Source organism: Manacus candei, unplaced genomic scaffold (genome assembly GCF_025592945.1).
Source record: "Manacus candei isolate 608988 ecotype Guabito, Panama unplaced genomic scaffold, ASM2559294v1 h1tg000015l, whole genome shotgun sequence".
NCBI lineage: Eukaryota > Metazoa > Chordata > Aves > Passeriformes > Pipridae > Manacus > Manacus candei.
This window is the reverse complement of record NW_026138063.1, coordinates 25,426,283-25,449,910: the sequence shown is the minus strand read 5'-3', so window position 1 is coordinate 25,449,910 and position 23,628 is coordinate 25,426,283. Positions and strand designations below refer to the sequence as shown.

General features: G+C 45.4%; 1 protein-coding gene across 2 annotated transcripts in view; it reads left to right on the top strand.

Annotated features, from left to right (window-relative positions):
- Window positions 1-23,628, top strand: part of GPC1 (glypican 1) — a 203,049-nt gene that overhangs the window by 161,241 nt on the left and 18,180 nt on the right. For both annotated transcript variants that reach the window (XM_051781579.1, XM_051781580.1), the window contains one exon: window positions 12,948-13,339. In XM_051781579.1, coding sequence (XP_051637539.1) covers window positions 12,948-13,339 — 392 coding nt within the window. The remainder of the gene's footprint in view (window positions 1-12,947; window positions 13,340-23,628) is intronic.

Below are 23,628 nucleotides of genomic sequence, written 5' to 3'. Positions count from 1 at the left end.
AAGGAGCACATGTAGTTTCCCCTCTGTTTTTCCTAAGCGTAGCTGCACTCAGAGAGCAGTTACCATTCCAGTTCTCAGCTCCTATTTTCTTTAACATGCATTTTTGATCTCCCTTCCGTAAGCATGATGACAGCCAGGGGCAGATGCAGATGTGCTCAGTCACTGATGTATCCAGCTGAGAGTCTTGAGAAGCACAAGGCACCCAAGCAGGTTGCCTTTTAAGGTTTTATAATGCTGACAAATTCAAAGGTGATTTATGTTTGATTCATATAAATTATAAATACTTTTATTATACGTACATCTTAAAATTGAATTAGTGAGGATAGGAGATGAGAGACATTTCTCAGCTTCTTGCACACACTTTCCTAAGCCTCCAGATGAGGGTCAGATGAAGTTTAAATGTCCATAAGTAGCGTGGAGGTGACTGCCAGTCAGTCCTGGCTGAGGGAAGCACACTCAACTGGCAGGGGTGGAAGATCCCAGCAGATATTAGTTTCTGTTTTGCTTCACTTTGGCCCCTAAATAAGGGCTATATTGTGTTCAGGGTAGTTTAGGTTTGCAGTGCTGGCACAGGGTGAAGATGCCACACAGGCCAGTGCTGATGTCCTGTCTGTCCTGTCCCTGTGGAATGGTGGTGGAGGGTGCAGGATAGTCCCTAGCCATGTATTTGTAGATTGCTGCTGCATTATGCACCACTGTCAGGTGTAGCCTATGTGGCTATCCATGGGGATTTAGCCAAATTGTTGGACTGGGAAGATTCCCTCAATGTGTCTCATCTAAAAACAGTGTTGGTGAACAGCAGAGGGACGGGGGGTTTCAAGCCATAGTTAGGATGGAACAGCAGCTTCCTCCATCAGGCAACTTCCCAAAGCAAATAGATTTTGTGGCAGATTTTACATGCTGGTCACAGTCATGATGTGATTTTACTTTAAAGACTTCTACAAAAATAATAAATCAAGCCAGTAACATGTAACATGTGTATAGTCCACAAACAAACATAAGTATGTTTATGCCCGTTAGAAAATATATTCAGACATAATCGAAAAAGGCCCAAGTATTGGACAAGGTCTTTTACTCTTTTCAATCTCTATAAAGTGCAGCAAAATCAGCTAGTGGTAATTCAGTAGTAGGACAGCTATAGCTTAGGCGTCCCATAGGTTGTGGTGTCTCAGTGTTTCGACTCATTCTAGTTTTGAACTGATCCTCTTCATAAAGCTTTCAACACCAAGTCAAGGATCAGAACACTTGACCTCCCAGTCTGGTGCCATGTTTGCATCCATCCATTCAGAAGTCTTTCTATGTTTGGTTTTCGGTGGTCTAACGTTTACCTCTTCGTGTAGAGCCAGCACTACCTGGGGGGGTCACAGGTGGGCTCCAGCCAAGCAACGCTCCCAAGCTCAGAGAATCCAGTGTTTTTATCCCAGCGTGGCTATAAGCAAGTATATGTTTAGCAACCTTTGAAAGAAACAACAAACAAAACTTTAAAGAAAAAAATTGGGGGTAAACTAAGTTTGAATCTCTCTTTAGAACTGCTTTATAAGTTACTTTGTCTTTTAAAGCAGCAGGAGTCAAATGATGCTCAGGATTTTTGAAAATCCAGCTTTATCTAAATTTTTATCTTTGGACAAGTTGAAAAGTTAGTAGTGTTTAACAGAACAGATGCTGTCAGGTGAGACAGGAACTAAAATTTGCCACTGGAATTATTTTTGTAGTATGTACCAGGGAACATGGATTCCTTTTCCTTAACTATTGCTAAAATTTGCTTCTTTTGAAGCAGGCAACTGGGAAAAGAAGTACCATGTGGTTATTCCTACGATAATTCCCATGCATTGAAGTGCTGAGGGAGTGCTGTGTTACCCACCATCTTTCTGACTGTTTCTAAAGGTGTGTTGTAATGTCTTAATATTAGAGTAGCTGTATATAACATATCCATATTTCAACTATATTAAAATAGCAATTGATTTTAATTTGCCTATTATTCCAGTCACAGATATGCATGTTATTGTCTGTGTGTCCGTTCTTTCCACTCCCAGCTGTCAGAGACACATATGTGCTGCATACCTCAGGTTGGATATTAACACTAACTGTCTTCACTCATCTTTACCTGCTTCTCCTTTTCATACTGGTTCCATGGGCAGGAATGTCATAAGCAAAATATTTTTACAAAGAGACAAGTTATTTTCTGATGGCGTTAAAGGACAGAAAGCTAGAGATTAAGAGCTTTATACAGACTTAGATACTCCTGCAGTAATAACAGGGGAACTTTGCCAGTCTGGAATATTATCCCCCCAGCTGTTAATTTTTATCCTCCTTGTTCCTTTGGGAAAACCCATGTGTCAGATACTCAAGATGCTTAGATATCCAAGGACCATGTGTCTTAGATACTCTATACTGCAAAAATGCAGTGGCAAGCATAGATACAAATGATCCAATTAACCCAATGAAAAATAGTTTGTCTAGAGGCTGTTTTGAGCAGAGGGCAGGACTAAGGAAGAAGATAAAAAGCCATCGTCAGTTCTGTCCCACTGACACAGCTTTTGCAAACTCAAGGAAGGAGTTTTAGTCTTTAAAACTATGCAGTGTGGATGCTCAAGTATGTAAGTCCCTCTTTGAACACAGAGGGTGTCAAAAATAGACACAAATCATGGGGTTGTTTGCTTTTTTTTTTTTTGCAGACAATGAAATGCATTTACTTCTAAAGAGATAATCATTCACTGATGTTTTTCTCAATTAAAATAAGGCTGCAAAGAGCCTGACTTAGTGAGAGATTGGTTCATGGTATATTTTGTAAGTAAGGAAGAAGTTGGAATATGTTTATTGAAAGCTATAAAGGCTTCATTATTTTCAGCTCTCGGCAGTGTGGGTCGGAGACAAGGAAAGGACCTTCATGTTGAACTCGGGCAGGTCAATGCACAAACTGGGAGCTGCCTGGTGCTTGCTGAGAGGGGTGGAGAGTCAAACTCAACCTCAATGAGTCTGATCAGGATGGTATTGCTGGAAATGTGACAACCTCCACAGGCATGGCCTGAGTGGATCCATTGCTTGTCTCATTCATGCCTTGTCTCTGCAGTTTGTCACCAGCCCAGTAGATGGACATGCAGCCAAGGCTTTAGGGGGTTACCTTGGCCCTCTCCTGTTCATCTGCAGATAGGAGAGCACATTTCTGCGTAAACAGCTGTTCACATCAGCTGGAGGAAAGGAACACTTTTCTTTCTGGAGTGAAAAATACCTCTGCTGCACAGGTGTGTACTGCGCATTTATCCAGGGTGTTTATTGCACCTTTTGGGTTCCCTGGTGGTCTAGTGGTTAGGATGTGGCACTCTCACCGCCACGGCCCAGGTTCGATTCCCAGTCAGGGAACTTCTCCGGGCAGATGGAGCTCGTCAGCCCTGTAAGGCCATCCATCTAAGAGAAGGTCACTCTAAGCAAACCTACGACCTGAGGACCTCGCTGCCACCGTCCAAGCTCGCTCGGCCCCGGCAGATGAACCTTAGGATTAAAGGGTGGGCTCAGTTCAGCACACACTGTGTCTCACCTAAAAAATCCATTGCGCAGACTCGAAGGCCTTACCCACATTTGCAAAGCCCTGTATCTCCAGCGCGCTTGTAACAAATGTGGGTAGAGACCTTTCCCAAATCTTCGTTCGCAAAGACTGGCCATGATATTGCACCTTTTAAAACTGCCAACAACCCTCAATATTGTAAGATACTTCTGAATTTATTTTACTCTTTGAGAAGTGGAGCCCTTCAGGTCTTACTGAATAAACCTGGAAAGGAACAAACAGTACTGGCAATTAATACTACCGCCTTTCGTGTTCCCGTCAGTGATAGCTGTGGTGCTTATTGGTTTGCCTTTAAATGCAGCCTTTCTTAAAGGGAAAAAATTCATCTCACGAAATTTCATTTATCCAAAAGTTCAGCCTACTCTAGCTCAGTTATCCCAACTCCTACTACAGTGAGAGATGAGTGGCTCTAAAGAGCTCAGCTCATGCTAAAGAGAGAGGTGCCTTCTCCTTCTCAAGTGAGGACTGAGCTGCCAGATCAGACTTGACTCCCACTTGATGAATCCCGCCCACACATCTTCCCAGTCTTTATCTCACAGAGAGGTTGTGCTGAAATCTGTTTGATAAGAGCCTGCTGGGGCAATATTTGCAGTTCATCATTTGCTGCAAGTCTGTGGTTGTAGCACAGATATATTTAGAAGGTGATTGAAATCCCTTGCCAGCTCAGATCCAGGGAAAACACACAGGGAAAATAATCTAAAGATTCGCATCTCTTGTGTTTGTTTATCCCACCCTGGATGCAAACAGAGCAAATCCACTACACAGCTCTTCGTTCTCTGCCAGGCAGGCTGGAGGTGTACAGGGAACAGGGTTGGAATTTGATGGATGCTGAAGTAACATGTGAAAAATCTGGCCTTGGTGCAGCCTGTCTTTCAGTCTCACACACGGACACAGAGCCACAGTCACATACAGGCTTTGGGTATTTCCAGGCATGCGTGTGCCTGTGCACCACTGGAGCCCATTTGACCTTGTCATTGCCACACAAACCTTGGCACACGTTAGTAGCCAACTCCTGCTCAGTCGTTCCACCTTCGGAGCACGGCTGCACACACAGCTTGGGTGTGCTCCCGCATGTGCAGCCGGAGCGGCTGCCGGGCCTCTCTCACCCTGAGCACCTGCCCCTGGCGTTGCACTGCAGTTCCTAACGTGGAAATTCCAAGCCTAAACAATAGAGGAGCTACCAGGCAACTGGCTTGGATGTCAGCTGTGGTGTATGTTGTGTTGGGGCATTTAATATGCCGAGATCTGTGAGGGTGTTATGTGACGCCTGGATTCCCTTTCTGAGCAGGTGTGGGCCACTTGCTCCAGCTCCCTCCTCGCTCTCTTGCTGCCAGGCAGGAGGAAATATCACAGTGGGCTCATCCTAGGGGGAATGCTGACTCCTATTAATGCTGCAGCCTGTGCACAGGCTTCGCTTCTACGTCCTGCCACTCATACGGACGATTTTGTCTCCTTTGTTCCCCAGCCCCAAGTGACTCTTGTCTTTGCAGACTTCTGTGAACTTGAGTTCAGGGGTGTCAGATCTGTTTCTGAGGGACATCAAGAAGGTAATACTGATACATCAGGATCATCAAAGCCTAAAGTGGTTTCTTCACTAGCCGTGTTTTGGAGAGAGCTGGGGCTGGGGAGCGTCTTGGTGCTGTGCTTGTGACACTCAGGCTTGCTGCTGTCACCTTGGGTGACACCCTGTTGGACCCCAGTGAGCACGATGCTCATCAGGAGGACAAGCAGAATATCCAGCTCCCCACTGTTCTTTGAGTGAGGGTCACCTCTTCCCTCTGGGAAGTTTCCTGCCAGGGAACATCTTCCTCCACTCCCTTATTTTGATAGCTGGATCCAGTCCTGCTTGACTTAGATAAAAGCAAACTATCTTAGAAAACTGTAGAAACAGAAGAGGGGAAATGTGCAGAAGAAAAAATAGGTGCAAATAATTACACCTCTCTGCCTCTCAAAACAGTGTCAAATGAAAATATTGTCCAAATCCTGGCAGAAGAAGTACAGTTTATTTGGAGTGACTGGAGGTGCTTCCTCCTGGGGCCTCTCACTAGCAGAGTCATGCTCCAAAACAGATTTTCATGCAACAGCCACTTTCTTTTGCAGGAAAATGTTTTTGTTTTCTCAAAACCTTTCTTTTTCCCTAACACGAGAAGCAAGCTGTCTGCTGTCTGCAGTTAAAGGTAGGCCGACTTCTGCTCCTACCCAAAGACAGCTATTGTAGAGATTCAGTCAAACCCTCTATAGCTGCCTGCTTTCACTGTTGTTCCTGGTGTGTCAGTTCTATCAACTAATCCATCTCAGGAAGCTTCAAAGATATTTGCATCTATGCCTTGAGTAGTTAATTAAGCTGAAGGAGATGAAATTAGTAAAGAAATTATTAGGTGAATTAGCTAAGGGGGCAGCAGCAGTACATTGTGTAGAAAGAAGAGCTCCTAGGCTGGAGGGAGGTCCCAGTTGTGGTTCTCAACACAGGCCTAGATCCCATCCTGGTTAACAGCCCCATTAAAAACTGGCACCAATGATGGGAAATGCATTCATGAGATTGATTGGTAACACAGTGCTGGGAAAAGTTGTCACTATTGAAGAGGATAGTGGATAACCATGATAACCAAAATAATAGAAATAGGGTGTAATTCAATATTCCACGGTGAGGCCTACAGCTGGGGATTAATTGGTTGGAAACAGCAAAGGGGAGAATTGGGGATGTAGCAGTTGGTGGTAGAAAGCCTGTGAAATGCTAATGTGATGCATTCTCAAAAAAGACAAGTGTAGTTCTTGCAGTATTCACAGTGTTATTGCTAGTGAAGAAAAGGAGATGTTGTTTGTAGTTCTGACTACCCACAGTTAAAGAAAGTTAATGCCAAGCAGAAGAGGTGAAGAGAAGAGCCAGTGGAGCAATCCAGAGGACTGGAGAGTCTGTCAGGTGTAAGGAGGGGAAAGTACCTTTGTGTAGCAAGGCAGCACGGATGCTGAGAAAGTGTGGGACTTGGTGTATTAATGTCTTGGAGAGTGAACACTAGGAAATAAAAACAACAATTGAAACTATAGACCATATTAGCAAAGACCAAGTGAATAAAGAATGAACTTAGACCAGAAATTGAGAAAAGGAGTCCACCCATCAGAGGAGGTGCTCTGGACCAGCCTTCCAACAGGAATGAGGGCAAAATCTCAAACTGCTGTTATGCTGGTCACTGAGCAGGTTTAGGAGAGTACTTGTTTCACTGGCCCACAACATCTCTTCAGTCCTGTGTTCCCATGCAGTTCTCAGCACACAGTCCCAGGACACAGTGTGCAGAGAAGATATCAGTCAAGTGGCTCTTTGGAGAAAATCCTAAACATTTTGAAGTTGTACTACCTAAAGGCATCATAATTCTAACATCCTGGCACACTCATCACATCGTTCATCCTTTGGCTTCTAGATAAAAGCCAATTTTATCTCCATTTGTTTGGGCTTTTTCCTTGCAGTCTTAATCTTAGTTTTCCTGATGCCTTTAGATCACAGCCACTGAAGAGGGGGGTGTTGGGAGAGATGTTGTAGATGGGAGTGATGCAGAATACAGCAGGGAGGGACTGTGTTCTCCAGGGTGTTCCAGGACTGGGGAAGCAGCTACACTAGAGCAGCAGTTTCACAGGAGTGTGGAGCTGTGAGGAGAGAGGTGATCCTTTAGGAAAATGCCATCAGGATTGCAGCATGCAGGGCTATCTGCACATGGAGCTTAAGTCAGTCTCTCTGTGGGTATTTCCTGAGGCAGCACTCAGCTAAGGTATGAACCAGATTATGTCACTGCTGTTGGATTGGTATCAGCTCTTCAGAACAGCCATGGGTAGTACTTAAATTAGGAATGAGTAATAACAATTTTATAAATAAAATATCATCATACTTGCCGAAGTGAATAAAATAGACATGAATGTATTAGATTTGGATTTTAATGGCTTAAATCTGTTGCTGAATTATTCCTTCTAATAGTAGATTGACTGCAAGAACACCATTAGAACCAACTGGAGAAGCAAATTGGTATTGAGAAGTGCAGCAGTGTATTAAATGGGAACTCAGCCTAGGAAAATACTGAGCCTCAGACCAACAGGTCTGGCACTGAGAGGGAGCTCTGCTCTAGCAGACATCCCCATCCTATTTCTTTCTTTGCTTTTACTGAGGTTCAGGACACCATAGAAACAGCTAATTTTCCTCTCCTGTTCTTTAGTTCAGCCTTCTTGAAACATGATAACGGTGTTAGTGGTGAGCATATTTCCCTCAGCCTTCCTATTATGACTGAATTCCAGATGTAGGTAGAGGTGGTTGCCCAAGGTCTTCATCAAATCCAGTCATCCAATGCTAAACCTGCCTTTAGGACCATATTCATTCTTAACATCGGATTTTGGAATTAATGGCATCATCTGAGCCATGTGTTTTCCTCCCTCATCTCTTTCCAGTTGTGTGTCAGACTTTTTGTGCTGCAGTTTTCTGCCTAAGGTTTTAATAATATTCACATCGAAAGTAATTCAGTCACCTTTCTCCATCTCTCCTATTTCTTCTAGCATGCCTCTCAGATTTGATGTGTTTTGAAGCCTCCTCTGCTGCATGCCTAAGGAGCATTTGGGTGTTCTTCCTTCAGTGACCTCTTCATTCCCTCCTACATCCATTCCCGTTCCATCGTTATATTAGTTGAAGAAGCCCCAGTGTGTTCCAGATGTTGAGTAATCAAATGGTATCAAAGAGCTTGGATAAAGTACTTGGGGGTGGAGGGAGTGATAAAGGAGAAACTCAAAACTTTCCATCTTCAGAGAGAAACTGCGAGTCCCTGCTGTGCTGTTCACAGCTTCCCAATTTGAATCCAGAGTTGTGAAAACGTGGAAACTGTGAAAATATGAGCTGCGAACACTGGGAAGCTGTGAAGCGGGGGAATGGGTAGGGACTTACAATCTCTCTTGAATGCAAAGGTTATAGATTCTGGTTGAAAACTTAATTCTCTGAAAATTTTTTGCCACTACAACAGCAAGAGAAACAGCGGCCAAGGTGGCAGAATTGTCTTGGTTGTAAAAACCTTTCATGTCTTTGCTTATAACTTTCTGTCATTTTTGTATTTGAGGCAGACTTTTTCAGACCTAGCTTCTGCCAAATTGCCTTTGAGCAAAACTGGTTGTCTTGTTTCTGAGCCTGGAAGTGAGAGGCAATAACAATAATAATAAAAAAACAACAGACTGCCATTTCATTTTATTTTTCTTTTGAATACTTTGCAGCAACGGGGTGAAAGGTGGTGTTTCTTGTAGAGGTGGCCTTCGCTGAGGAGCTGTGCCTTGCATTTGCCCAGAGAAAATTGAGTTTGATTTGTCTGAAGTACTGGTGTTAGAAAGTCACCTCCTGGGTGTTGTGAATCCCTTAGCCAGCAATGATGAGGAAGGAAGGACTCACCTGTTCAATGGCTCCTGGAGAAAACTTTTTGAAAATGGGGAAGCCCAGTCATGGATTTAGCAGGTGACTCACAGGAAGGTATCTCTGGCTAGAACTGTCAAATTCCTGAGGCTGGCAGAGGCCAAGAATATGTCTAGTTCTTCAACAGAGGTGCACACAAAATCTGTAACTTTTTGTTGTGACTCGGAGTGGAAACAGATGCATCCTTTCAGAGGGAAGATGGCCTCTGCAGAGCCTCCTCAACTGTCTGTGTACCTACTCCCAGGGACAGGAGTGCAGGGAAGGCTCCTGGAGCCAGAAGTGCTTTACAGCTGCAGCACTGGCTCCTCGTGAGCCCTTTCCCTCCATCCCTGCCATTCCTGAGGCTGATGAAACCACATGCTACAGTGCATGAATGCAGTCACAGGTTGAGCCTGGCATGGAGAACGTGGTGTCAGCAGAGCTCAGGAGCCTTGTGGATGTGTCCAGGGTGTGACCTGGGTGAAACTGCCTCCATGTGCTTGTGCCCTGCCTGAGCTAAGCTCTCTAATCAAGAGAGCTCTGGGAGCCAGGGCAGACCCGGCAGTGGTGGACCAAAATACATCCAAATGGACTTGCCAAGTGGTCATTGTAACTTCTGATAGAAACAGTGGGACAGCTGTATTATTAGAGACTTCTGACCAGGTTACCTGACCACCCACCATGGCTACAGATGATGGGGTGCTTCCCTCAGATAAATAAATCCTTCTACCTGAAATCAAGGTAGAAGGGCAGATGTGTGAACTGTGCTTCAGCAAGTTGTTTATCCCAAGGCCCTGCATATCCTTTATCTATGACACGTCTGAACACGTTAAAAGTTTGGATATCAGCAGGCAGGGAGTGTTAAGGAGAAGATGCAGTGTTAGTTGGAGATCTTGGCTAATATTGTGCCGAGGACCAGGGCAGTTGGCACAAGCTTCTGTGCATCCTTCTTGACAAACCTTACTTCTTAGTGCCTTCTATTGCTGCAAAATGGGCATTTAAATTCCCTGCCAGCTCAGCCATTCATCACAAACACATTTAGACTTAATTGGTAATTAATTTTCCCTAGCTAGTGTAGATTTTTTTTCCTCAGTGTGTGAGATCTAGAAGAACTTTCTGAGAACCAGCCACAAACGAGTTGTCTGTAATTGGTCTTCTCCGACTTGGGGGAGAAGTAACAGTTCATCAGCCCTTAATTAGCTTGGACTTTTTTGAGAGCAGTCTCCAGTTTTTTGACAGGAAAATATACATCTTGTTTCTCCTGTAGCTATACAAAGAAGTAATTTTACCTTGAATTGACAAATTGGACTGTGTTGGTGTTTTCTTCCTTGTGATGGTGAGTGCAAAGCTGCATGTTGTACCTGGATTGCAGAGCAATTTGTTCAGTTAGTGTCTCTTGTCACAGAGAAGAGACCACTCATTATACAAGAAAGAGAGTTTGAGCTCAGTTTAATTAAATCGTGAATGGGCATCCAGCAGTGTTTGGAGTAATACAGAGCAGCTTTTATACACCTCATCAACATCAGAGAAACTTTGTATTTTTTGTTTGTTGGAGGTGAGTGCCAATTTTTGTTCATCATACAGGTAGGAAGGCTGTGGCAACCGAAATGAAGCCGCCTCAGATTAGTCAGGTTGGGAAAAGTATCCTGCCGGGACAAACTATCAGCCTGGCAGTCATCTGCTTGGCTTGTGAGCCCCTAGGGAGATGCTGCAGGGGAGGGTGCCCATGCAAAAAGATAAGGTGGCACTGCAGCAGGATGAGCCCTGAGTCAGCTTACAGCAGTGCCAGAGCAAATCATCCTCTTGTAGCTCTCACCTGTTGGTGGAGTAGCCAGAACCTCCCAGGAGTGGGTGCACACAGCTGCTGTGCTGGACACAGAGCATGGCTCTCAGAGTTAGGGTCTGTGCAGAGGCCAGTGGGTCAGGGTTACCAGGATAAGTCCTGTGTGTGTGCCAGGAATGCTTGCCAAGATTGTCCTGCCTTGAGAGAGAGGTCCTCTCTGGCAGTTGGGGTGGGGAAGTGGGAGTTGGGACCCAGGCAGAGAGCAGGGCTCAAGTCACCCTTTTGAGGGTGACTTTTGAGATTGCAGAGGAGAGGCTTTGATAAGCTGTGTTAGGATGGCACATGCTGCAGCATCTCTTCTTATTAAACTGAAGTCTTCAGCAAAGCACTTGTTGATGAGATCAGCTTTTGACTTTTTTCTGGGAAGAACCCCCCATTACAAGGTCATTTTATAGGTGGCTTAGGTGCCCTGACAACCTGGTGTCTGCAGGGAGAAATCCAGTTTCAATAGGAAAGGTGTAGAAATACATTCAGAGCAGTCATTTGAGAGATGGAAGGATCCCAGTACAAATGTTTGGAGATATAAACTGCCAACCTGATCAGGTTGAATAAGAATAAATTTCTTCCAAAAGTACACTTGAAAACCAATTTTTATTCAACATTTTAGATAACATATTTTTATTTTCTGCAGAAGTGATTGAACTGGACTTTTGCTAAGACCTAATTTACTCGCAGTCTTTTAAAAGCACTTAAATCAAATTTTAAAGTATTAAGGAGCGCACAATTGTGGCTGGAGGAGGCCAGGCTATTAATACTTAATTAAAATAGTCTTTGTTAAAATAGTACAAGAAGTTTTGGTATTAGCAACCTGTGGTGAAGATGCAAAGGGTCTTTTCACTGGTTGATCCACTTATTGAGTTTCAGCTTCAAATCTGAGAAGCCAATGAGAGATTATTACTGTAGGAAAGCTTGTATGGTGCTTCCAGTCCCTGAATATAAACAAGACGATAGAACTGTAGTTCTACAATTTTAGAGATCTTTAATTGTAGTCAGCGCCATTCCCTAAAAAAGCACTTTGTTTAATAAAGCTTTGTACAGGCAATATGAATTTTTCAGAAGCTTTTTTTCTTTCCTTATATGCCTAGCACAGTGGAGTTAATTTATACATGCTGTTTGATTTTAATTGAGTAACAGTTTCTCTTCAGCTAGAGCTTATCATGCATCACCAAAAAAAATAATAGTAATTTAGATTTAGAGAATAGTATAATCAGGTTTGCTTCAAAAAGGCCTTAAAAATACAAATGTAATTGAAATGAAAATTATTATTTAAATTATTTTGCTTCTCACTGACTTAAATGATGATTAAAGTTGCTCACGTAAATCAATAAATTGAATCAGGCCAGTTCTGCTATGAGTTCCCCACTGTGCATTCTCAGCCTGAAGGTAGCTGGCAGTTGAAATACCTAAAGATGTTATTAAGGGAGGAGTCAAATCTGTCATCGTTACCCTGCTGTACGTACAAGAGAGTTACATTTCTGTCACATCTATGGCTGTTGAACTTAGGCTGTAAAACCATTTAGTTATTTTTACCGAAACAAAAGCAGGATGCACATCCAAGAAAGCAAATGGGATAAGAGTCTCAGACATGATTATGTTGGCCTCAGTTCACAAACCCTTGGGTACAGCCCTGTCTTGAAATCCACAGAAAGACATGCCTGTTCCTGCCGCAGCTCCTGGGACTGGCACGTGCTTTGCAGGCTGTGCCTCAGAGCCCGGCTGGCTGGGTGGCTCTGAGAAGGGTTGGGGCCCTTGGTGGTGGCAGCCCTGCTTCATCTCACCAGGGCTGCGGAAATGACATGTGGCAAGTTGTGGTATGCGTTAAGCAGTGCCAGTTGTGAAGAAAACCTATGAGTAGTACTGTGACACCTTCTGCACCCAGAGAGACTCAGGTTTGGTTCTAGGTGAGGCTGACAGACCCTCAGGCCCTGACCATGGTTCTCTGGCACTGTGGGGTTCCTCCCTCAATCTTCTCAGCTAAGTCTCAAGTCTGAGAGAGGGGTAAGGTCGGTTGGAGGAAAAGCTCTACTAGGGCCCTTCTCTTTTCTCAGGGTATTCAGTTATGCTGCCAAATGACACAGCCTGTTGGATTCCAGCTTCTCTGGAATACATCACCTCTCCTTTTTCTTGTTTTTCAGGTTATTTCCAGGATTTGTTGAACAAGTCAGAAAAGGCCCTTTATGATGCTTTTCCAAGCATGTATGGAGAATTGTACACTCAAAATATGAAGGTCTTCAAGGACTTGTACAACGAGCTGCGCCGCTATTACCGCAGCTCCAACATCAACTTGGAAGAGGCCCTCAATGAGTTCTGGACACGCTTGCTGGAGCGGCTCTTCAAGCTGATGAATCCCCAGTACCACATCACAGATGAGTACCTGGACTGCATGGTGAAACACGCAGAGCAACACAAACCCTTTGGGGAAGTTCCCAGGGACCTGAAGGTGAAGGCAACCCGAGCCTTCATCGCAGCACGTTCCTACGCACAGGGCTTTCTGGTGGGCAGCGACGTGGTCAAAAAGGTGTCTCAGGTATGCTGGGGTTCTCCCTTCTCCTCCACCCTCAGATTGGCAGGAGCTAATCAACAACTGTCGTTGGGGAGGGGGGTTATTTCCCCTTACGTTTTCATTAAAAAGCAGGCAGGTACTTTTCAGTTTTATAAAACAAACTGCTTGAGGGTCACCCCTGCAGTGGAAGGGAGCAGCAAGCCTGGACTTCTACAAGCACTGAAAGCAGCACTGAGGCAGCAAGGTATAACTCACCACAAACCAGTCTTTACCTGATTTTAACCTGTGTAGCAGAGTGCCAAGGAGATGTCAGTTGCCCAGGCTGTAAAGCCATTCCATTGCTTGCCTAGATTCCTTGTGCTTCCCTGACAGGGAAGTGCTGTGCCTCTAAATCACTCTGCCTTGTTTTCCTCCTTGATGGTGATAATGCTGCACCATTGGTGGATTGCCACAAGTATGCTGGGAATACAGACAGAGGGATGTGTTTCAGCAGTCAGTGGTGGGACTGCTGTGTCTGTTTACGTAGCTGTGTCTACTTGTACAGGTTCTGTGTACAGAGAAGAGGGAGTTTTTAAAGTGCATAGGGATCTTCAGGGATGAAAGGTGCTATATAAATGTAAATTAACATGACTAAATCCAGGGTTCCAGAAGGAAGGAAGTTGTCTGTATTCTTTGCTGCAGAAGCAGCCTTTCGGAGCCAGAAGAAAGTGATTGTCCTGAAACAAGATATTCAGGCTTTTCAAACAGGTATCAAGGAGAAAATCCATACTGCAAAAATGGCTTGCATAAGTGCACGTGGAGATGGGAATCAGCAGGTATGACAATCAGGGTGTGATTAAACTGTGAATGTAAAAATACAGGATCACAATTCATTTTCTCAGAAGGTAATGCGTGGTAATGCATAGCAGAGGACGGTACCACAATGCAGCAAATCCAGACTTTGATCTCTGGAAGAAACATTAATGTGGTAACAGTGACAAATGCTTTAATTTATCAATGTGGGACTATAAAACTGTTCAGCTACCCAAAAGTCTTTGTACATCTCATTAACATCACACTCTCCTGACACTTAAGGCAGATAAAAGAGGAGAATGATGTAATTTCAGGAGGACAAAAGTAAAATACTTTTCATAAATCCTCTGAATGGCAGAGATTTCAAACTCTATGGGCATGATCCTGCCTGTAGCTGAGATTGGTGGGTGAAGGTTGGCAGGGCAACTGCAGGCTTCTGACCCATTGGATTTTGATTCCACTCCCCCCTTTCTGAATTCTCCTTCTCTTGGGGATCACTCATCAAACAGGATGTGGGGAACATGACGAGTCACAGATCCTCCTTTTCCCTCAGCCTTTCCCTAGCCCATTCCTTCAGGATGGAGGGTCTTTCAGGAGGGTCCCAACCATTCCTGTCTCACAGAAGCCCTCCATGGGATTGCAGTTAGCCTGGTGTCTTGCTGTTGTAGCACAGTCTGCATGAACTGAGTAGGGAAACCTCAGCACAGCCTCCCTGAGAGCCGATTTTGTAATGAGGACCAAAACTGGCCCATTTCTCCTGTCTTCAGGCCCTGTACTTTAGGCAAGAAGGGGTGAGAGTGCTAAGGAGAGAAATCCATTTTACGGATGCCCTGGTAGCCCTCAGCTATGTCTCACACAAAAGGCCTGGTTTACCCAATTTCCTTTATTAGTTGTGGATTTACACTTGTGTCAAATGGATATGAAGTGCTGGACTCAACCCACAACTGGTGCCCTGGTTTTAGTAATTTTTCATGTTGCTTTATACTTACAATGTTAGAAGAAAGTGTATAAGACTTTTATTAAGGTCAAAAAATGGGGTTTGACTTTCCTGTCAGCTGGTAGCAGTAGTCTTTAAAACTGGCTCTTTGAGCTGAAATTTCATGTGGAGCACTGGTGAGTGTTTCAGTCAGGAAGTCTGAGAAAGCCAGGACACTTAGAAAAAAATTACCTAGCTTTGGACTTCAGAAAAAATCAGATTGCTTTAGTTTTATTTATTTGCAAATCCCAGAAAAACTGTGGATTTCTAATAAAACCCTCCTGGTTTCAGCTTCTCGGATACTTCCAGTTCAGTGTGTCAGTATATCCCCTATATCCTGTTGCTGTTTCAGGTCCTTGTGCAGAGTCAGCATTACTGGGCACTCTAGAGGAGGACTGATGCTGTTTGCCAGATTTCATGGCTGTCTTAAAGTGGGGAAGAGTCTGCCCTGATTGAGCTACCGGCATGGATTTCAGGAGATTTCTTTAATCCCTGCTATGCCTCCACTGTGCCCAAGGGGTGTTTCATCCCCAGCCTTCAGCTGCTCCGATCTCAGAGGAAGCCATTGCTTCAGGCAGCCCTTGGCCAGTGGCTAGTAGTCATACAGGAATAGGAACAGGGGCCATGTGGTGGGAGCAGGCCCTCTGTGTCCTGCTGGGCATAAATAGTTTGAGGGCAGACGGGGAGAAAATGGCAAAACCGTTTTTCATCTTTACTGCCATCCAAACTTTCAAAGCAAAGTCACCCTGACAGACTGCGGGCTCTGACACCGAGTTCTAAAACTTTTGATGCCGTGGCTGCTGCCACAGACCTGCCCCAGCACTGACAGCAGTGGGATGGGACCCGGGGCACACACGTGGTTGGTGTGGCTCTCACAGCCCAGGTGGCCTGGCAGGGCTGGCACCTGCCCTGGCACACAGTGAGGGGTTGCCATGGCCACGCCTGGGTGGGGATGTTGGGGCAGCACCTCTGTGTTCACGTGCAGGTTCTGTGTTTCTGTAGCTGTGCTTTCAGCACAAAGTGCAGGTTTTCATTTAAGCTGCACAATGCCAAGTGCATTTTTCATCGCCTGCACGAAGTAGAAGATACCCAAACAGCAGCAGCCACAAAGTCCCTAGTGATGGTCACTCGGAGAAGGGGCTTCCCCAGGGATGCCACCTTGTGCTGCTTGCCAGGGCAAGAGGAAAGAAATATCCCAGTTCTGTTTAGGATCCTGTTTGTTGGCTGTGAGGTTGGCAGGCGCCCAAAACCAGCATTTGCTCCAACTCCAAGCATCATGTGAACAGGAGAAGGCCTTGTGCTGAGAGACTTGCTGCCTGCCAGCTGCTGCTCAGAGATCCACACTGGTGCAAGCAGATGCCGTGTTCACCAGCGAGAACGTGCCCCTGGGAAATACGTGGTGGGGGTGAACTGAAATACTGGGGAGGGGAGGAAAACTGAGCTGATAGAAATGGCAGGGACTGAGGATGACCCCTTAAAAAACAAAACCAGAAAATCCTCAGGGAGGTGCAACATGATAAACAGGAATGTCCTGGCTGGTTTTGTTTCATATCACATTGCAATACTGCTGAGGCATCTAAGCCTTAGGCCAGGACTGCTGCACGTGGTGCTGTGGGGACCAGGTAGCAGAGGTGACCCTGTCTGCACCAGGATGCCCCAAAAGGGCAGTGAGACTGTGCAGGGTCCTTGCAGCCATGCCCATGCTGCACTGGTGGGACAGGGAGGAGAGCTGCCCTGGGCATGGCAAAGAATGTCCAGAGTCCCAAAACTCCCCTCGCAGTCCTGACAACCTGTGAATGTTGCAGGAAAGTGCAGAAAGAGTAAAGAAGTATGTTCTAATTCCAAAGGCAGGGAGAGGAAGTAATTTGAAATTAATTTTGCTCGTCAGTCAGAAAATTATTTATTATGACAATCTTTGCTGGGTCTTCACTGGTTCTTGTTTCTAAATTTTAAGTTTCCCCAAGGGAGTGGAGATTGATGTGAAGCAACACTAGCTATGCAATCAAGAAATACTTACTCAAATAATCAATTTTAATAGTTGTTTGCATTTTCTTTTCTCAGGAGATGTTCTTAAGTCTGATTCTTATTTGAGTTTGAAACAAAATATAATGATTTTCTTTGTAAGTTTTTTCACTAAATCTTGTATTTCCTTTTACCAGTTAAAGTTGTCTATCAGTACATTTATATTTAAGAAGTCCTGTATCTCACAATACGTTTCAGCCTTATTTTTTAAACTTTTATGTTAGAATAAGGTAAGTGGCAGCTTTCCTATTTACCATATGAGTAATTTTTAAACACATGGTGGGTCAAGCTGCATTTGGATTGGAACTGAATTCCAATTAAAAAGGCCCCAAAATAGAATTTTTTAAAATGTTTTTAATGGCTAAGTGAATGTGCTGAACACATATGGAAAATAATGTTTATCTAAACATGCTTTGCATTTCCAACAAGTCAATAACATAATAAAGACAGTATGGTCGTTCCTGGTCCTCATGTCCTCCAAGATTGCAGCCATTTTTCATACCCAGTTTTTTCCACAGCTTGAAACGACGTAGTTGACTTCTGTCTTTCAGCTTCCAGTTCCTTTTCAGTGAAGTAGTAAGATTGATCTTACTGAATAAAATGAAGAATGTAATCTTTTTCCCACACTTAGGAAACCACTGTGCTAAAACATCTCAAGTGAACACTCCTGTCCCATGTGCTCAGTGGCACATCTCCATCCTTTCAGTGACTGATCTTTTTTCAGAGCATCAGCAGCAAGTACATAAAACCATAAATAACATTTTATTTCATTTAAAGGATTTCACTTTTGTAGTAAAAATAAGCATTCATCTAAATTGACCTTCTCTTGATGCTTAAAAGACAGTATTAGTGCTTGTAAATAGATGTTATGAGAATGTTGTTCCATGGCACTGTTGAGTGGCGGGAATACCCTCATATCCCCATGTTTATTTCCTTTTTACTGGGTGTTATCCCACCTCTTGCTTTGGAGCTGTCCAGTTTTTGCATGGCGGAGGTGTGTGTTCTTGTGTCCTGCAGAATCTCTATGTGGGGCACAAGCAGTGGGGAGCAGCAGGTCCCAAAGGTGCTGGTGTCACCAACAGGGATTGAGGTGGGAAGGAGCTCACCACACCCAGATACAAACAGAACTGCTGGAGCAGGCTGGGATTTTTCCTTGGTTTTGCTTTCTGTCGTAGCAAACCACTGGTGAGGTTTTCCAAAATTGAGCTGGTCAGTGCCTGTGTAAAAGTTTGTGCTTCTGCAGACCCAGAAGCAATTCAGGGTTCAAAATGCCATAAGCACCCTTTGTAGGACTGGCTGTACTCAGGAGGAGGATGAAGAGGACTGAAGTCCTGGGGTTGAGAACACTGCAGTACTTCAGACACGGCTGTCTGTGAACACCATCTGAGGCTGCAGGCTGAAATAAGCTCTTGCACCTTCAGGGACTGGTTTCTGCAGCAACTCCTGTGCTGCCTCCCTTTTGCCAATGCAGCCTCTGGCACAGCTGCCAGACCTGCCCTCGACTGGGCAACCAGGGGGCTGGGACCTTCCCTTCCTTCCCAAGGGCAGCGTCACCTCTACTGCAGTGCCTTGTTCTCTTGCCCAGCTGTCTCTGGCAGCTTGTATGTGGGATTGTATGGTTTAAAACAGTTTAGTTCTAAGTTCCTATCAGCCCAATTCCCTCTGCAAACCCAGGAGCTTCATATCCCTTTCCCTGAACGGCTGTGCTCCCTGGGTCACCAGCCTGCCATTAGCTGCCTTCTTGCTTTAAACTGCTTGGTGCAGCAGCTCCCACAGCTCCACACACACCACTGCTCCTTTCCAGCACTGCTGCATGTAAAGCTAGGGAGGGAATTTTGCAATAACGTTGGAATTTGTTTGGACAGATTCAAATCAAGCTGGATGGGGAACATGCAATCTTGAACACATTCTTATGTATTTCACATATTACTTTTCAGTATTTCTATCCTTTATTACGTTTCAATCACAATCCTTCAGGGATAAAAACCCATAGGTGTTCTGAATAGAACAGAAATAATGCAGGCAAGCAGATATATGTCTCCTATATTTACCTGGTGGTTAAAGTCAATTGAATCTACTTTTCAAAGGATTGAAAATTGTACCAGCTGGAAATAACTGAGTCAGATGAACAGAGCAGGGAGTGTATGGAATAGGCAGGTGTTGGCTTGCAGAATTTTCCTCCAGATTGAGAGGACATGACAGCAGTTTGTCTATCCACATAAATCTTCCTCATTTTAGTATCTGAACTAGACAGGAATCCAAAGACGTAGATCCTCTCAGTTAGCTGCAGGTGCTGCCTCTAGAGCCATCGCCATGGCCCTCTTGAAGTGCCCTCACTGCTGGCTGTGGAGGGAGACAAGGGACAACGCTGCTCCCTATTTTGCTGCCCCAGGTTGCTTGGACTCCCCCAGCCTTCATGTTTTTTATGTCTTTTTCCTGAGTCTGCAGAATGGCCATTTGGCTTCTGGGCAGCAGGGCTGGGCCCAGGCAGTCTTTCTGCCCTCAGCTTAACAGTGGCACTAGTGTGCTGGAGTGTGAACGGCACATGTTTGGCATCACTCTCCATCCTGTGTGTTCCTGCCCCTGTGCTGAGCTGAACGCAGTAAGGTGAAAGTGAGAGGGTCTCTGAACTGTGATGAGGTCATCTGTGCCCTACCACTGCCATCAGGCCCCAGCACAGCCACCCCCCAGCACACTCTGCCTGTGCCCTGCTTGCTTCTGATCCCTGACAGGGGTTTGGGAACATGGATCTTGAATGATAGGTTTGGTGAGGCCTAAAACTCATGGTGCTCCAAGGACTCGTGGCTGTGCATTTATGGAAGGAAGATGCAAAATAATGACTGAAGTGATTATACAATTCATTAGACTTTGAAAGAATCATATTTCTGTCAGCCCTGCAGCTGTTTCTTTTAGAGTTTTACTCTGAAAAATTGGAAAGCTTGGTTCATTTAACACACGTCAAGGTGCTAATTACATCAGGGCTGGCATAAACATGCACAAGGCAGCTGCTGACCATGTGGTGGAGAGAGCAGAATGTGCTCCCCACACCAACTCTCACTGCACCACTGAGGGCTGGGCACACCTGCAGCTCCCGCTCCTTTCACCAGAGAGACTGGGCGCTGACTGCCCAGTGCGTGGAACAGCCTGATTTCCACACACGTGGAGATGCAAAGAACATCACAGTCTTTCTGGTTTTTATAGTAATATTTGAGGGTCCTTCCGTGGGGATGATGTAAAAGTGAAATGTTTCCCAATGTGAAATTGCCACATTGCAGATAGCCCCGATCACAGAGCCAGACAGCTCCCCTGTGAAACACAAAACTGTCCTCTGGGTGCTGGTCTTGTGCTAAAGGAGAGCAAGGCTGGCTTTCCAAGCTCGTTCCTGGGCTGTCAGTCATCCCGTGGGAAGCTCGGCAGTGCTCCTCACTGCCCACCTGGCAGGATCTGCTCCTCTGCTTAGCCTTTTTTTGTAGCTGCTGTTCTTCATACTGACAACTGTATCCCAACAGAGGGATTTGGGGTAATTGGAGTGGCTTTGAATACCCACCTGCATTTCCCAGCACACACAGCCTGATCTGTGGCTTGAAGAGCTGACCTGTTGTCCCTTAAACACTTTCCGAGAAAAGGTTTTTCACAGCTGGCAGAAAACCTTACTTTATTTCTCTCACCTGCCTTTAAAATTCACATGAGAAGGTAAGTGAGGACACCACAAATTCCTCGGTTGCAGCTGCCCATGGGGTGCATTGAGCCCCAAACCTGGGGAGCTCTCCAGCTGCTCTCTCAGCTGCTTTCTGCTGGCTTCAAAGCACCCCTTGGTTTGGAAACCTAAGTTGCCTCATGTGACTGGGTTTAACTGATACTTCTGGAGGTTAGAATGGCCATTCAGACAGCAAGGCCTTCTGCCTGGGAAAATATACCTGGCAGTTAGTGCAGGCACATTTTGACAGATATCTGATGTCTGGAGGTATTTTGTGTTCACACCTACCAACTCCACGTCACACCAAAAGCGCAGCCAGGTGCTGCATGACCCAGTGCCCACACGCTGGGTCTGCCCTGCTCCTCAGAGACTAGAGCCAGGAAGGGGCTGGGAGAGCAGGGACATGGTCCAGCATGGGAAACACCAACTCTACCCCACAGAGAGCTCCCTGCAAATCACCTCATACTCCCTTGGGCAAAATTTTTAGAGGGAATAAAGCCCACAAAACAGCACTTCCACCAACAGTGTTAGGCACTAGCTCAGGCTTCTCACCCCATCAGCTGACCTGCCCATGTCCCCATGACAATCCAAGTGGGTTGACAACACTTCCAGCAGCCTCTAGTTTTCACCCAAGCCTCCCTCTCCATCCCTGAATCTCTCCCCTCTACCTAACCCTGCTTCCTCTGGGAAGCAGGGCACAGATGGCTCACAGCAGCCTGGGGATAATGTGCAAGGGGGGTAGGAAAAATACCATCAAGAGTTCAGCTTATTTTATTGGTGTTAAATGCCTTTCAGATGTACTTAAAGGCCCCTGAAGGCCAAAGAGTCCCATCACATTGCAGCAAGGCTGCAAGTTCTCATTTGCTTTTAAGCCAGGCTTCAAAAGGAGAAAGGATTTGGGGTTGGATGATTTTTTTTTTCATTTTTTTTTTCTTTCCCTTGTTTGAAGCCAGCACTTCAAAAGCAGCATCTGCAGCTTGGCTGCAGGTTCTGGGTGCCGGAGGAGCTGGCCACCTCCTGATGGGAGCAGGAGGAGACCCGCCACCAGCCCCAGGAAGAGTCTCACCCCCTTGAAGCCATCCAGAGCCGGTGGCATAGCCTAACCACGCACTGTGCTGCTGTGGTAGGAGCTCGGTACTGCCACTGTTGAAATGATTGTCCTGTGGCTTCCTAAAGCTCAACCTTCCTCTGGAAGCTGGGAGGGGTAAGGAGAAGCAGTGCTTGATCAAAAACACCACGTAACTCCTGGATGTGACATGTGGAACTTGTGCTGGCACTAGTGCCTCTTTGGCTGCAGTTCCCTGAGGCCTTCTTCTCTGCATCCTACACTTGGGTCTTTCCAGCCACCTTTTCAGGAAATAATTGACTTGGATAAAGAAATGTTTTTTGGAGTAAGGAGGACGTAGCAGCTTTTAGCTGAGTGCTAATGAAAACTCAATAACACATAAGACTCATATCATTGCTTCCATGATCTGTTTGTGCCCTGATATTGCTCAGGGGGTTTCAGAGGCTTTGAATTTTTTCCCAAGCAGTAGGCATTAGGGTAATGGCAGAAAATGTGTCTCCTCTTTGCCCCTCTCTGTTCTTCTGTGTGACCTGTCAATTGACATCCCATGTCAGAAGGGTAAAAAACCCTCCACTGTTCCATATTCAGTGAGGTCCAGGGTCAGGAGGAATTACACTGTTCTTTGCACCAACTCTTACGCTGTAAAGAGGTCTACAAATCAGTGGGTGCTGTTTGGAAAATCAGCATGTAACCTGGGTAGGAGCTTTAGTGGGAGAAAGAACAGATTGTGGTGGGGCTGAGGGAAAAGGGTTCCATGGCTTTAGAAGGTGTGCTCTTGTTACCTGTGAGCATGCGTAGGTGTGCAAAGATGGATAACTTGGGTTGAACATGCAAATCAAAAGTTTGATTTGCTCTTTAAAGGTGCAGAAGGATAAGAAGGCTTTTTCCTCTAGAAAAGTCTAGCCTGTTTCAACCAAAGTGCTGCCTTGCTGCTGTGTGTCCTACAGAGACTAAAGCCCTCCCAAGAGCTGTCTGCACTCAGGTGTCTCTGGTCCATCAAATGCTCGTGCAGTGGTGTCTTGTGTTTGAGCTGAGTGCTTTCCCCATCTAGAAGTAGTTTCTCTTCCCTATGTTTTTGCTTCAGAAAATGTATAGCTGTTCCAAAGTTATGTTTAGGTCCTATGAAGAATAACTTAACTCTCCTTAAGCGCGCAGGGAGAGAGTAGGTTGTCATCCTCAAGCCTCCTGTGTTTCTGTGATTCTCTGCTTGGAAAGCAAATAAAGTACAGGGCAGAAGCTTTTTTTTTTTTGTTAGGAGCCTTTCACACTGAATGTTTTCTAAATTGGCTGGGGAGTGGCAAGGAACCCAGCTAGCGACTAATCCCCCAGCCCATCCACTCAGCAAATGGCTTGTGAAAGTCATTCATTTTACTGTAATTGATTTAAACGTTGCTCAGGAGGAGGAAAAAATTAAGGAAACCGATGCCACTTAGAATAGAGAATTATGTGTTCTCAATGTTCTGTCCTGTTATCTCCACACGTGCCCGTTCTCCTCTGGTTACTGAGCAAACACTGTGCCGAGGAGTCACACGGCAAAGCCCAGCTCAAAATTCCTGTGAGCAAGCTCCAGTGCTGGCCAGGACATGAGACAGGAGAGTCTGTAAAGGTCCTTGGCTCTAGCAAAGCATTTCCTTCCTGCCACGGTCCGAAAGGGGAGGATGGGACCATGGCACAGCACGGGTACGGGACACAAGGGTGGGATGCAGGTAGAATGCTCTAGACACAAGGGTGGGATGCAGGTAGAATGCTCTATTCACATG